Source organism: Neolamprologus multifasciatus, chromosome 5 (genome assembly GCF_963576455.1).
Source record: "Neolamprologus multifasciatus chromosome 5, fNeoMul1.2, whole genome shotgun sequence".
Lineage (NCBI taxonomy): Eukaryota > Metazoa > Chordata > Actinopteri > Cichliformes > Cichlidae > Neolamprologus > Neolamprologus multifasciatus.
The window spans coordinates 20288319-20302643 of NC_140443.1; the positions used below are offsets into that span (position 1 = coordinate 20288319).

At 41.8% G+C, this 14325-nt stretch overlaps 2 protein-coding genes across 3 annotated transcripts; one reads left to right on the top strand and one right to left on the bottom strand.

Moving 5' to 3' along the window:
• Window positions 1-827: 827 nt before the first annotated feature.
• Window positions 828-10718, top strand: nuak2 (NUAK family, SNF1-like kinase, 2). Its single transcript, XM_085158608.1, has 6 exons — window positions 828-1407; window positions 5392-5512; window positions 6228-6379; window positions 7305-7370; window positions 7499-7751; window positions 7845-10718. The coding sequence occupies exons 1-6, from the start codon at window positions 1168-1170 to the stop codon at window positions 8891-8893; spliced, it is 1881 nt and encodes a 626-aa protein (XP_085014734.1). The 5' UTR covers window positions 828-1167; the 3' UTR covers window positions 8894-10718.
• On the bottom strand, window positions 10507-13862 carry ccnd3 (cyclin D3). Of its 2 annotated transcripts, none has more exons than XM_085158610.1 (5): window positions 13471-13860; window positions 13183-13398; window positions 12404-12566; window positions 11534-11676; window positions 10507-11308 (listed from the first exon to the last, which is right to left on the bottom strand). In XM_085158610.1, the coding sequence occupies exons 1-5, from the start codon at window positions 13702-13704 to the stop codon at window positions 11111-11113; spliced, it is 954 nt and encodes a 317-aa protein (XP_085014736.1). In that variant the 5' UTR covers window positions 13705-13860; the 3' UTR covers window positions 10507-11110. The 2 variants fall into 2 exon arrangements, with proteins under 2 accessions (XP_085014736.1, XP_085014737.1); XM_085158611.1 differs by having other exon boundaries at window positions 11174-11465; window positions 13471-13862.
• Window positions 13863-14325: the final 463 nt, after the last annotated feature.

Genomic DNA, 14325 nt, shown 5'->3' on the forward strand with positions numbered 1-14325 from the left:
GGGATATCGGCTACCGTACATAATATCATTTTAAGATTTTGAGAATCTGAAGAAAGGTTGAAAACCAATATTGGAAGCCTGTGATCGTCAAGCCCTCAGGCAGCACTGCATCAAAAACAGGTATGATTCTGTCATGGAAATTGCTGCATGGGCTGAGGAACACTTCCACAAATCCCTGTGCCGTCCACAAACGCATGATAAAGATCCACCATGCACAGAAAAAGCGTTATGTGAACATGATCACATAAAAAAAAGCACTGCTGTCTTCTCTCGTGGTCAAACCTCATTGTATTTATATATATATTTTAAATAATAACATTGTGTAAATATATATATTATGACGTATTAATGCTTAGACAGTTTATTTTAATAACTGTTTGATCTGCAATATTATAACATAGTTTGGTAGCTATGTGCATTCCTAACCGCCAGTGCAGGAATACAAACTAAAACTGTGAGTGAATTAGAAGTAACATGAGATGGAAATATTCCAGCAAAGTAGGCCAACATGTCGGTTACCTCAGACGGCGGTCGTTTGAGTAAATTTACTTAAATGCCACCACTGGATATGTTGCAACTACCTGTTAAACTTCTTTGCCCCACTTGTTTTTTGTTTTTTCGTCTTCGTGGGGTGTCCTTGATCTGTTTCTGCGGAACACAGATTTTTACACCAATCACCCAAAAACAAAAAAACTAAACAAAGCATGTGTGGGAATTAAAAGAGGTTACCAGGCAACACTGAATAATTTCTTCTTTTTTTAACATTAACTTTAAATAAAGCTGAAGCCAGTAAATCCAACACGAACTAGTTCGCTCTGTTTGTTCACTCCACGGTATGCGCGGTGCAGCAGATCCAGCGCTCCTCCCTTACCTGAAACTCCCCCTCCACTATTTGACGTGTCCGTCTGTGGGCGGTGCTCCGCCGCTTTTCCCCTCACTCTTGCCTACCTGCTGCTGAGTTCCAGCAGCATTACCGAGCTAACACGCAGATGTTCCAGTTCCTGCCTACAGCTTCTTGATCACACTAACCTGCAGTTCTCAGCTGAAGATTTTATATCAAGACTTTAACCTGAAGCGTGCCTGCGGCTCCACACAGAGGGAATGCATTTTTAATACCTGGCTCTGAAAGTAAAGCGACACAAGACAACACCTCTGCCGGGGGTCGGCATGGATGCGTTACGCGCTGCCCATCTTTCGTCAGCCTGCAACAGGCCGTCCGTCGGGGGAGCTTTTCACGACGAAAACACACCCTTCGGGAAAGCTCAATTCCAGGTGCCCGTGAAAAAACAAGCCGTGAAGAGGCACCACCACAAACACAACCTGAAACACAGGTACGAGTTTCTGGAGACCCTCGGAAAAGGAACCTACGGCAAGGTGAAGAAGGCCAAGGAAAGGTCCGGTAAACTGGTAAGCATGGTGTTATTTTTCTTTTATTATTATTATTTTTAATCTGATCACATTTTACCTGCAGTCAGTCTCAGGTCAGTCTTTGGGCTGCTTGTCCCATCGGCCACCTGTTGTTTAGACAGCGAGCGCTATTTTTAGGTGACTGACTGTCTGCAAACAGGTAGAGCACGCTTGGATTTGAATTTTCAAGTAAAGGCGTGGAAACTCTACCGCAGAGCGTTCACTTTGAAAAGAGAAAAAAGCGAAGTATTGCTGGATTGTAAGAAAAATAATAGTTTTTTTTTTTATAAGGCGGATTGTAAAGTTGAATGTGCGCCTGCCATCTCTCCTGAGGTGTTTGTCTATTGGCTAAAGTTTGCCGAAGGGTTCAGTGTGTTTATTTATGGGGTTAACTTACGTTCACACTGGAATATACTGACCATGATCTAATAATTTCCTCCTCGCCAGCCCGAAGACTCTTTCTGATCTGCTTGATAAGCGCTTAAATTTGGCTTAAGCGCAAATGCAATTATGCAAGCATATGCCCATGCCTCTTCATGGTGTATTCAGGTTAAACAGTGAGATCTGCTCCAGTTTGAGGTCATTATCATGGAGTTTCAACAGAAATTTATCACAAGGCATTTTACATAACCTCTCTCTTTTTTTAAATTAGCCCATGTGAGGCACAAAATAAAGTCTCTTGGAAAGGGCTGGGTTAGTTATTTTCCCCAGGAAGCAGTTTAGGTAACTTTCTTTTTGTTGGGTTTTTTTTTCCTAATAAAAGGAACAGGAGGGGGGATGCGGGGGTTGCAATTGGGCTTCCAGGTAAATTCCAGCTCTCCATGGCCTAAGGGGAAATGGGAGGAATTTAAAACAGAAAGATAAGCCCTTAAAAGAGGCATAAAAAGGAGGGGGGGGGAGGTTCCCCTGATTATAAGATCTTGGATCTCTTTTATTTTTAGCTTCTAAATATTTTAGAAAGGAATGTGGAAGCGGGTTGATTATGATTGTGAGACCAGTTAAAAAATACTGTACGGGACTGGGTCAGGGTCATGTGGTACCACAAAACAAACCCTGACTCAACAACAACACTTAAAACCAATTTAAACAAACCCACATAATAAACTGGCACCTGAGTTTATTTTTGGTGAACCTATTAAAATCTTTGTTCTCTCGATAAACATGTGATTTGCATTCGTGCTGCCTAATGGTTTGTTTACTTGCCGTGGCTTATCGGACATACCGGGAAAGTGTGTTAAAATGATACAAATAAAAGCCCACATCTAGACTTTAAAATGAAAACTAAACGTTCCCGCTGTAGATACCTGGGCCTTTTCTTGGGAAGCCTGACTTGGCTGCTGTTTCATACTTTATCGGAAATGCCCTTTGTTAAAAGTCCTGCTTTTGTGTAAGTGAAAGTAGAGAAGTCAAGGAAGTAAGTGTTAGGAATCCCTTTCCCCTTCCCTTTGGTGCTTACAGTAAACATGCAGTGATACAAGTTGAGCCGTGTCCACACACGCCCATTGCTGCGCTTTCACCGACTGGCTCTGCTGTTTTTATTAGAAATGAGTTGGTGTCTGGGATTTATCCCTGCCAGCAGCTTCCTGATGCCTCAAACCTACAATTTATTTATATATATATATATATATATATATATATATATATATATATATGTGTGTATGTATGTATGTATTTGGGCTATTTGATTAGCCCAAATACGTGTTTTGAATCTCACACCCAACAAATGGCATTTAGCAGAGAAGCCTTTGCACGCCTGATTATTGACAACATAATGGACAGAGATGTGTCATTGACTCAGGGGAGTGACACAAAAACAAAGAATGGCTTCATCTTGCGTGCTGTGGCATTACAGCTGTTTCCATTGTCTAAGTGCAAGAGTCTGATTGCATAATCCACTTAGGTGGGAGGTGGGGTGAGGTAGGTTGGGGGGGTGGGGTGTCAACATACATCAGGATAGGGGTTGATCTGCCACTCGGTGCCTGACATGAATGTTGTTTGTGTATTCAGACGCCCCAGTTAAGTCCCTAGACTTGGTTTGCATCAGCTGTTGATTAATTCATTGTGCAAGAGAGTTCCCAGGGGCGTTTTTACTCATGCTCCACAGTTAAACTGGTTAAATACTTGTGTCTGTATGTCTGTGTAGGTTCTCAGTCATTCAGGTCATGACAGCCTTAAAAAAAACAACAACACTGACTTTTTTAAGTTAAAGTCCATTTTCCTTCTTTTTGAGCTCCTAAGACTGCATCTATACTTGCTTTATTTAGATAAAGTGACTCAGTATACCTGTAAACAAAGTGCCATTTACTGATGTCAGAGGCCGATACTCACCTGTCGTGACTCATCTGTGTTGTCACATCAGCTGAGCACGGGATAAATATTCCAAGATGGTCTGAAGAGCTGATATAAGGATCTTAAGAAATCCTTAAACATGCTTTTTCATATCATGATTTATTGTTTCCCCGGAATAAAAATAAATAAAAGGGATATTAATGATATCAAATCTGTCCCAAAATGTAGTTTTTAAACTTCTGGATCGACCCAGGATTTTGTGCATACTTGATTAAAACTTCATAAATTTCACACTCTACAAAGCTTCACTAAGCCTACATTTTAACAGGGCTATCTGGTGCAAATGGCCAGGGGGATAATGGTGGCTCATGAGTTGTGTGTGTTGTGCAGAAATGTGGTTTGAGTCTTTGCTGTGAAATGTGAAAGATTTCAGCCCCTCTGTGCTTATTACGTGGAGCAGACTGTCTGTAACAGAGATTGCACACACACAGATAACCTCACAAGGATGTGAACTCCTCATGAGTGTGAGTTCAGGCCTGTCTGACAGCTACGCAAACAAATGCAGGAAACCTCCATTCTCAGAGTCAGGAAACGGGCCCGGGTGGAGGGAATACAGGGGTTTATTTGCAAGAGCATCCACGCCAGACAGTGACTCACGACGGGGAGACAGGTCGCGCGTTGACACAGATATGACAAGTCGCTGCTTTACTCATTTTCCTGTCTCTGGAACCTCAAGGGTTAGAAATGAGGACACCCCACCGCCTGCACCATCTGGTGCCTCACAGCACCTCTTCAACCTTGGGGTGGACTGATGACGCACTCGGCGCACAGAGGAATCCCAAGCATCTGCGCTTCCAATGGGCAACAGAATGACATGAATACAGCTTGCCTGCGAGTTCAGACCGAGATGCTATTCACATTTAAATTTTTACTTCTGTGGGCCTCGCAGACCTAACGGCCAACTCTAGTTTTCTTTAAAACAGACAATACTTGACCCGGAGTTCCCTTTGCAGAGTTTAAAACAGCACAGGTTTCAGTTCACTGCTCATTGTTCCACTCGCAATCAAATAAGCAGTGGGAGGACGGCAATTTATGTTAACTAGCGGCTGATTTGTGGATTTTTTTCTTCTTTTTTTTAAACCATACTGCACTTAATAGACATGACTTATCTAGTACGTGCATTTTATACCTCTGCTGATCATTGTATTAAGGTTGTGTTTGCTTTTTAACCAATAATTATGCAACTTTTGACCTGAATTTGATTTAAAAAATGCCTCATTTGAGCAACATAACCAGTAAAGTTGGATAAAGTTGACGTGAATATTACTGTCAATGATTTTTATTTTTTTCAACTTGTGCACCTTGTGGTTTAGCATTTATAGAGTCTCCTACAGTCTCTTGTGTCCTTTTGAGTGTTAAAATTAGATTTGCTGAAACACCTCGAGGACCATTAGAGTTGTCATTAGCATTAGAAGCTGGAGGGAGTTGGAGTACAGGCTTACTCGTTCCCTTTTTTGTCTCTATTCATGTAACCCCCTCCAGCAGACTTCTAACCCTTTTTACACAAGGAAGCCCATTAAAGTGGTTTAGACCTTATGTGGGGGAAGAAAAAGTTTGATTCCGTGTTGGATGATTAATTATTCCATGAGCTCATTCTTACTTACCTCTCACTTTATTGATTTTTCTTTCTCAAAGGTTGCCGTAAAATCTATCAGAAAGGAGAAGATCAAGGATGAACAAGATCTGATTCACATTCGCAGAGAAATCGAGATCATGTCCTCGCTCTGTCATCCGCACGTCATCACCATATATGAAGGTACATTATTTCAAAAACAAAATACTAATGACTCTATGTTTGGGTTTGACTTTAATCATTCTGTCCCACACGCTACATACAAACGTAATATCTTGGGTGGGGGGAAGGAGTCTCTCTGTTTGAGATTCTGAGTTTTGTCACGCACGTCTTTGTGCTCAAGTCTGATGCAGAGTTACGTAAGTGGCAACTTCCTGCCGTAATCCGGCGCCGCTGATAATGTGCAGAGCCCCGTGTTTTCCAGCACCCCTCACGCCTGATGAGGTGGTCATCACTCAGCGTTTCTCCACTTCAGTGCACATTTGTTTGCTGTATAGCCATAATTGGTGTAAATTAGCGATTGCACAGATAATGGCACTTGCACAGAAAGAAATCCTAAGCTTTGGAATAATCTTCCTCTTCACATTAGGCAATCGACATCAGTGCTGGTTTTTAAATCCAGATTGAAAACGCATTTTTATTCACTGGCTTTTGACTCAGTGGTTGACTGACTTGTATTTTATTGTTTTTGCTATGTTTATTATTTTATCGTATTTATTATTCTTATGGTATCTATTATGTTTCTATTGTTCAGCACTTTGGTCAGCCTCGTGTGTTTTTAAAGTGCTTTATAAATAAACGATGATGATGATGATAATGGACGTCTCTCACACAGCTCAAGTATTGCAAATGGTTTGAAGCGTTGAATTCAAAGGAGCTCTGCTCTTCTGTATTTCAGTATTTGAGAACAAGGACAAAATTGTGATTGTGATGGAGTATGCCAGCCGGGGGGATCTGTATGACTACATCTGTGACAAGAAAAGCATCCCCGAGCGGGAGGCCAGGCATTTCTTCAGGCAGATTGTGTCAGCTGTCCACTACTGTCATCAGGTAAGGCAGTTTTTCTCATATTGGATCTTCAACCTGCTGTTGTCTTAAGCCTAATGACACAGGGCTGCACTCAGATTCACTGTTTTTCCAAGGCGCTGCCACCTCCAAAGTTACATAATGGGCATTATTCACTGTCAGCCTGGGGGAAAATGAACAGTTGGTCTGTACTGAGACCAAGTGTAGGCTAAAGGCCAGCAATCCCAACATGCACACGCATGGTCTCACAGTTTAATGAGGGTGTGAAGGAACAGAACACACACACACAGCAATCGGTTGTTCTAGCAAGCCCAGAGCCGTGCAATTACCACCATTCAGTGAACATTATATTTTATCATGGATCTGCTTGGCAAAGCATTTATAAATAAACGTTTGCTAGACAGTATTTACTGAGTGACCTGCCCTTTCATATTACTGTGTTAACCACCTGTCCTTTACCTCTTTACGGAGGTCTGATGTCTCGTTAAACATTTATTTATCGAAGTTATTCAGCAGAAAAAGGCCATCTGTTATATCACCTACATTTGGCACAGTGACAAATTCCAAAGCTTCTTCATGATGGCATTTTAACAATAAATGAACGCCACGCTACACAAAGAATGTGTTCATTGCTACAGCAAGTGCTCATATGTAAGGAGCAGTAGCTGACCTGCTTTTTTTTTTTTTTTGTAAGTGAAGCAAATGCAAACTTGAGTCAAAGGCATGCCCCCCTACAGAGCAGAGCACAATGAGGCACTGCTGACGTACCAGAGAGGTCTTCTGTTAGAGAATAATGTGGTGTAACCCAGTAAAGCAAATCCTTTCTACGTAATGCAGACAACTCCAAGTAAACCGATCCCTGACAGCCTGCATGAAACAAAGCTTTTTAAACAAAAAAGAAGGGAAAAAAAACCCAAAACAAACAAAAATAAATCCTTTTTCCTCTTAGAACGGAATCGTACACCGGGACCTGAAACTGGAGAACATTTTACTGGATGACAACGGCAATGTTAAGGTATGCATGATTCACGTGGATTGAAATCAATAGCCTGCATTACGCATTTTATAACTAACAGTGATGCGCTGTAACTGAAGAACTTCAATGGGAAAATACGCTTCACGTCAAATCTTTTGTTCTCACAGATTGCAGACTTTGGGCTGTCGAACCTCTACCATGGTGACGAGTTACTTCAGACTTTTTGCGGCAGTCCTTTGTATGCCTCCCCGGAGATTGTCAACGGGCGTCCGTACCATGGCCCAGAGGTGGACACTTGGTCTCTTGGGGTGCTTTTGTACACGCTGGTTCACGGAACCATGCCATTTGACGGAAACAACCACAAGATGCTAGTGCAGCAGATCAGCACCGGAGACTACCGGAAACCAAACAAACCCTCTGGTAAGTTTTTAAAACTGATTTTTTTCCTCAGTGAAGCTAAATTATATTTGAGCTTTTATAGGAGTCTTGATTTTTCCCATTTCTTTCCATCAGATGCATGTGGACTCATCCGCTGGATGCTGATGGTGAATCCTGACCGCCGAGCTACAATAGAGGAGATTGCCAGTCACTGGTGGCTCAACTGGGGCTATCCACAGCCGTTGCTGTGTGAGAGAAGGAGCAGTCATGTGGAGCAGACCTCTGCCCCAGTATCTCCGTCAACATCACAGCCTGCTGGGCTGGCCGGTGTTGCTAGTTGGCTGCGTCGTACATCCAGGCCTTTACTGGAGAATGGCTCCAAGATGCGCTGCCTGCTCCGCACGCAGGGCAGTGCAGGGGATGTAGTCCGACAACGGTCCCTGCGAAGGTCACGTAAGGAGAATAACATCACCCAGGCAGTTCACGAGGGTAGCACAGACACTCGGCCGTCCAAGGGAATTCTGAAGAGGCGTAACAGTGTGAAACAGAAGTCGATAAGCGAAACATCAACTGTCAGTTTAGTGGAGCCACAAAAAATCTTGGACTTGTCTGCACCAGGTAAAGCACCTTCAGCTGCACAGCTGCCTCGCAAAGGTATCCTAAAGAAGCCTGCTGAGCAAGAGTCGGGGTATTACTCATCATCTCCAGAGAACAGTGACTCTGGCTTGGTAACGCAAATTAAAGAGTGCCCTTCAGCACCACCCTACAGGAAGGGGATCCTGAAGCGTAATGGAAAGTTCTCCTCTGGTGGGTTACATGAGTTTGGGTCTTTGGACCAGCTGGCGACATCTCTGCCCCATGGAGGTGGCCGATCAAGACCAAGCGGAGCCATCAGCGAAGATAGCATTTTATCTTCAGAGTCCTTTGATCAGCTGGATCTACCAGACCACGTGAGGCCAGCAATGCAAATGGATAAACCAGCCAAGGCGAGCATGAGAGGCTGTGTTTCTGCTGACAACCTTCTGGACATCCAAGAAGACAGAATTCTGTCCAATGGGCTGTTGAGGTCCTGGGACTGTTACAAGTCTGGAGTGGCTGACAGTGCCTTTTCGATTTCAGACTGTGATAACGTCACAGAGGCTTACAAACAGGCCATGGTCATACGAAGCTCCAATGCAAGCTGAAGACCAGTAATAAGGGACAAGATGCTGGCTAAAGAATTAGTGGTCATCCTGAATTTTGAAGTGACTTTAACAATATTGTGGTCATGAAAGCCAAAGTGCGTTGTGTGAAAATACCAGAACACTGTAAGGTGATCATTTTGGCAGAATTCAGGAATTAACACAGTACCAAAAAAAGGGAGAAGACTGATTGTATTGAGATGGTCGATTTGATTTAACCGAAACTAAAATAAGGAAATGCAATTACACAAAGGAAATGTTACAGAGTGCAATTTGACTTTCATCAAACAGTCTCAGGAGAAGAGAGCTTGAACTCTGGTTTTCATTGTTAGAGGTTGCTAGTCAATTAATTCACAATGAAACCAAAAGCACTTCAGAGACGGAAATTCGGGAGACATTTTTAATACAGTTACAGTAGATCTGATTGAATCTAGCTGGTTTGTGTCCGAGTTACAGCAGCAGAATACTCTGCATTGTGGTTTATTGTCAACAAGAAAGTTTGAGAAAGTTCAGTGAGTGTTATTTGGATTCTAGCTTTGTAATCTTCTGTCAACATGATGTTTGTCTAAGATGATGACGGCAATAGCACACAGTTTCGATGTTGGAATGAGTTTTGTTTATGGGTAAGGTAACATTTCACAGATGCCAAAGAGCAGATTTGGAAAACCTTGGCGCTAAAAATCCCCAACAAAATGTGCCAAGTTTTGATGTTTGAAACAGGGACTACTGACTTTTTTTTTTTTTTTTTATAAATGTTTTTCCTGAAATGACTTGTTCTGTGTTTGGATAATGACTTGAATAATAATAGTGACCCTATGAATCACTGGCCTAACCAGTCGAACCTGCCTTTGCTTGCTAGCTTGCGCTGATACAAGTGCACAAATAGCCTTTGAGTCTACATACACGTGTGGGAGTTTTACAAAAACAGGTGGGGCCCAGTTATTTTTTTTTTATTTTTTATTTTTTGAAAATCAACAGTATGAAGTTCCCCAACTAATTACTATTTGTTTGTTTTATGAAGTTGAATCATCGGTTATGGAACAGCGTAGTATTTTATAAGGCCAGATAACACCAGTTAAAAATAGCGCTGCCAAAAAGTAGTCACTGAATCAAAACTAGAGTTCAAATTAAAATCATAAATTAGGCATGCAGGTATTGATCCATAATTAAGCTTGACCAGATATTTTTGTAGCTACCTGGCTCTGTCTTGCTTTATGAGATACTCCTGATATTCAGCTACATCAACATGTATGTTTGATTTTAATTTGGATGCTAAGCCAGTGCCTGGAATAGCACTTTCAGGCCACTGAAACCTGATAAATACACCATTTATGTACCAGTGTCATGTAACAAGAGTTGCACAAAGCCATTGATGCGAGCTGCAGAACCATGTTGTTCAGAAACATGGTTCTGATGAAGGAGGCTCATCAGGAATTGAAAGCCTGTTCATATGCAAGAGATACTTTTTTCTTCTTTTTCTTTAATTATTGAAAGTTTTGTTTTTCTTAATTTCTGGAATCTGATGGATTGTATTAAGATGAAGGTAAAACTCATTCTCACATATGATCTTTGATTATTCAGGTGTGACAAGGAAAAGATTGTTTGTAGGATGTTTGTTTGTTTTTTGCTTTTTTAAAATAATTTAATGTGTTTGTTGTAATGTGGGCATTTCATTGTTTTTGTTTCTCCCTTTCCATTATCCCACATATTTCAGGTTTAATTTAAACCATGTCTGCCAAAGTTACTGGCTTATCATTTGTGTGACTGTTCTGCTGTGTTGTCCTTGCTGGGATGAGGAAGTCAATAAAAAACAACAACAAACAACTCATTTGCTGGCCAGTGTTGTTAATGGCCTTCATACAGATATTGCATTGACGTATAACAGGATTCATTTGCATTCAGCACAGCTAGAACCGCAGACAGACTTCAGTTTAAACTTAACAGAACCACCATCACTAGTATTAGATTTGATTTGATTTGATAGATTAGATTTAGCAATTAAAATGTGCAAACACTGCTGGCAGGATTGGGTGCAATTTAATTCTCACTGTCACAGCAGGTTTTTGTGTAGATCAAGGGATAAAACTGCTTACGCGATTCCAGAAAACAACACTCTTAAACAAAGCATGCACAAAAAAATAATCTTAATCAAAGAGCCACGTAGATGAATTTCTTCCATCTTATCTGGCCTTCTCGTTTCATTTCCTGGCAGTAAACTTTTCAAGGCAGGGAGGAGTGTTTTAGTTTGATTTCCTCAGGTGGGGACGTTGGTGTCAGTACAACATCCTGAATGTCAGCAGGGGTGTAACTGCTCCCTGATCCGTGTTCCTTTGGCTTGCAAACCATATCCTGAAAACTGGAGGGCAGGCTGAGCTCTAACACAATCCTGAGCTGGTCATAGCAGAGGAGCAGGGCGTTCTGTTCGGGGCCACGTTTCACATAGAAACAATGAGTTTGTCAGCGGTGACAAGGCCGCACATATAATCATGGATATGTTTTAAGATGCTTTTTAAACAATGGTTTGTTTGCAGCAGTTCTCAGGCTGTTTGATCAAAGACGACAAATACACCCATCGCTGTTGACGAAAGGGCAAAGTCAAAAGAGATACTGCCTGAAACTCAGTCAGTTAAACATTAGCCTTACCTGATCAGCGGCCAAAAGGTCGGCCAAAAACTTTATCACTGAATCTGCAGACACGCCAGCGTCCAGCAGCTTTAGCTTCTGCGTGGCGATGCTCACGCAGGCACACGTTACAGTGGAGGGCAGGAAGACTGAAAACCTGCATTCTGATAATTAAAAACGTTTTATTACTTTCGTGTCTTCTATTAATAATGAGCACTTTGTCCACACAGTATTGAGAAAGAAAATAGATGGTAGACAGATGGTCACCACCACTGTTGACACACCCTGACAGATGAACCTAAAAGCTTAAAACAGACACTTCCCAGAACAGGATAATATGATATCCTAATTGCTTGAAGCAGGAGAAATGGTGAGACAAAAACTCAGCCATTCAGTTCTTGCTTTACACCCTTAGTGGGTTAAAATGTCTTATTTTTATGGGGCTGAAAATGTGTAAAAGCTGCCTGAAAGAGCAGCAACAAACTGTATCCCTGTGACCTGCAGCCTCGGGCAGTATTGCAGATAGAGATAGGTGGGAAATCGGCCAGCTGAATAGCTGGATGCAGGTCTTTCATAGCAGACAATGCAGGGTTACGCAAACTCTGCTCTCACTATCCAAAATGAACTGCTGACACATCGTAATCATGGTTGGGGCTGTTTGGTGCCCATTGTTCACGGCTTAAATAGTCCCTTGATGATCATAAAGTAAAAAGTCTTATCACCGATTGTTTTACAGGGGGGTGTAAATGAGATGATTTCATTACAAGATTTTTTTTGTTAAAATGTATTTTCCATTAGTTGTCTGCCTTAAATTGAACACTAAATTGACTGATATTGTCTTTCATTTGGGGATACCATTTCATGTTTAGGTAACGCAGTTATGCAACGTACCCATGGCAGCCAGAGCGATGTAGGTGTGAACATGCCTGCGCATGTTCTGAAGGTGGGGAGGTCGGACAAAGGGGAGAGCGTGAAGAATTGGCTCCAGGAAGTCAGAGGGGACCACGGAGGCCAGACACCACTCTAACCTTGACACCACTGCCAGCTCCCAGTGCTGCAACACACACACACACACATTCCTTGAAACCAGTCCACCATCAAAATCCCACAGCAGGACCGCTCATTCAGCTCAGCCAATGAGTGCTGGTCACCCTAACCCCTCAGTCAAACCCCCGTGTCCTGAACAGTGTGCATGCCTGCAAGCCTTTGGTCAAACAAATGATTGTGAAAAGGGAACATTTCCGGCTTCCTACCTACAAAGATCTTCTAAAATGTCCTTGATAAAATTGTGCCCTTAGAAATCGTACCAATAAGTGTCTCTACTTAGTCTTCAATGAATATTACTGTTGTTCCTTTTCAGATGGAATAAAAGTATTGAAAGGTGTGTCCACGATCCATCTGCAGTTGCCCAATGTCATATCATTGAGGCCTAAACCAGTTTGAGAAGCACTGCTTTGGTCAAAGTATGCATTTCTGTCAAGTTTAGAAATGTCCTCTCATGAAATTCATGACAAAAGGAAAGCTACAAGACTGTCATTACGCCTTTGATTATTACTTTTATTTATTTATTTTTAACCCAGACTTGGTCAGTGGTGGTAGTTTTTCTGTGCTGTTTGAGGGGAGATAAACATCAAGGATATTAGCTCCTTTATAATAGTTAATGCCTTTACCAGAATGTCTGAGACTGAAATGGAGTTTTCTGTGTAGACACAAAGCTTGCTGGCAGTCAGGGGGGTCGTTTCTCTCATTTTGGAGGCCAGGAACATGCAAACTGCCCCTAACAGCTGCAGGTTGGTCTTCTCAACTGCAAAACGGCTCAGGTAACAGACCAGGTAACGTATCGCCTGCGGAAACACCTCCTCCTCGCATTTCTGCTCCTCACACACCTGTCAGACAGTAATCTGGTTTATTTCACCTGAACTAGGTGGAAAATTACACTGTGACTGATGAGTGTATACCTGAAACATCCACACAGCTAGTATCCTTCTCATGTACGGCTGGATTTCTGTCTGCACACCGTCAAAGGGGGAGGTCACCCGGCTGGTCTCCTCAAAGGCCCGCAGGTTGTGTAGCACTCTGAGGTCACCGGTCACAGCGTGGTCCCTGCTCGCCCGGGGGACCACAGCCTGCTCTGTTTCACTAACATTTCCCATCTCTGGATCAACTCTGAAGGCCTCCATCTCCAGACACATCCAGTTCAGTGAAGGAGCATCAATAAACCGTTTAGCTAACGTTAGCTTCGGTCCGTTATGGCGGCCATTCCTCTTTTAGCTAGCTGTCCAATAGCTGCTGACATAACGCCATTTTCAGCCAATATTTTTTCTTTAATTTTCTTTAAGAGTATTAATTTCAAACTTAACTGAATTTTATTTTAGCCCTCAAAAAATAAACAAAAATTAAAGCTGAATATTTTCTAGCTTTTTTGCATTTTGTCTTTTTCTTGTTTTTCTTTGCCATTTTAAATGCATATACACATTTACTAAAAATTAAAAATATTTTTGGAATTTTTTCCCCCTGGAAATCTCAAAGACCTCTAAACAAAAATCCACCCATATCTCATAGCCTTAATTAGGAACTTTCTTTTTTGTTTATTTTTGTTCTGTGCCATTCAGCAAATTTGATACCAAGTAAATACAGGTCTAGTATTGTCGATACCAACACTTTCATGATTTATGAGATGAGTCATCATTAACTTACAAATACTGAACACATTTTAATGATCACTAAACCACTGTAATATTTACTTTACAAAATCAACCTTTCAATTTTTTATGTATTTTGAAACTAGTTTTTTTGGAGACCTTGGATATAAA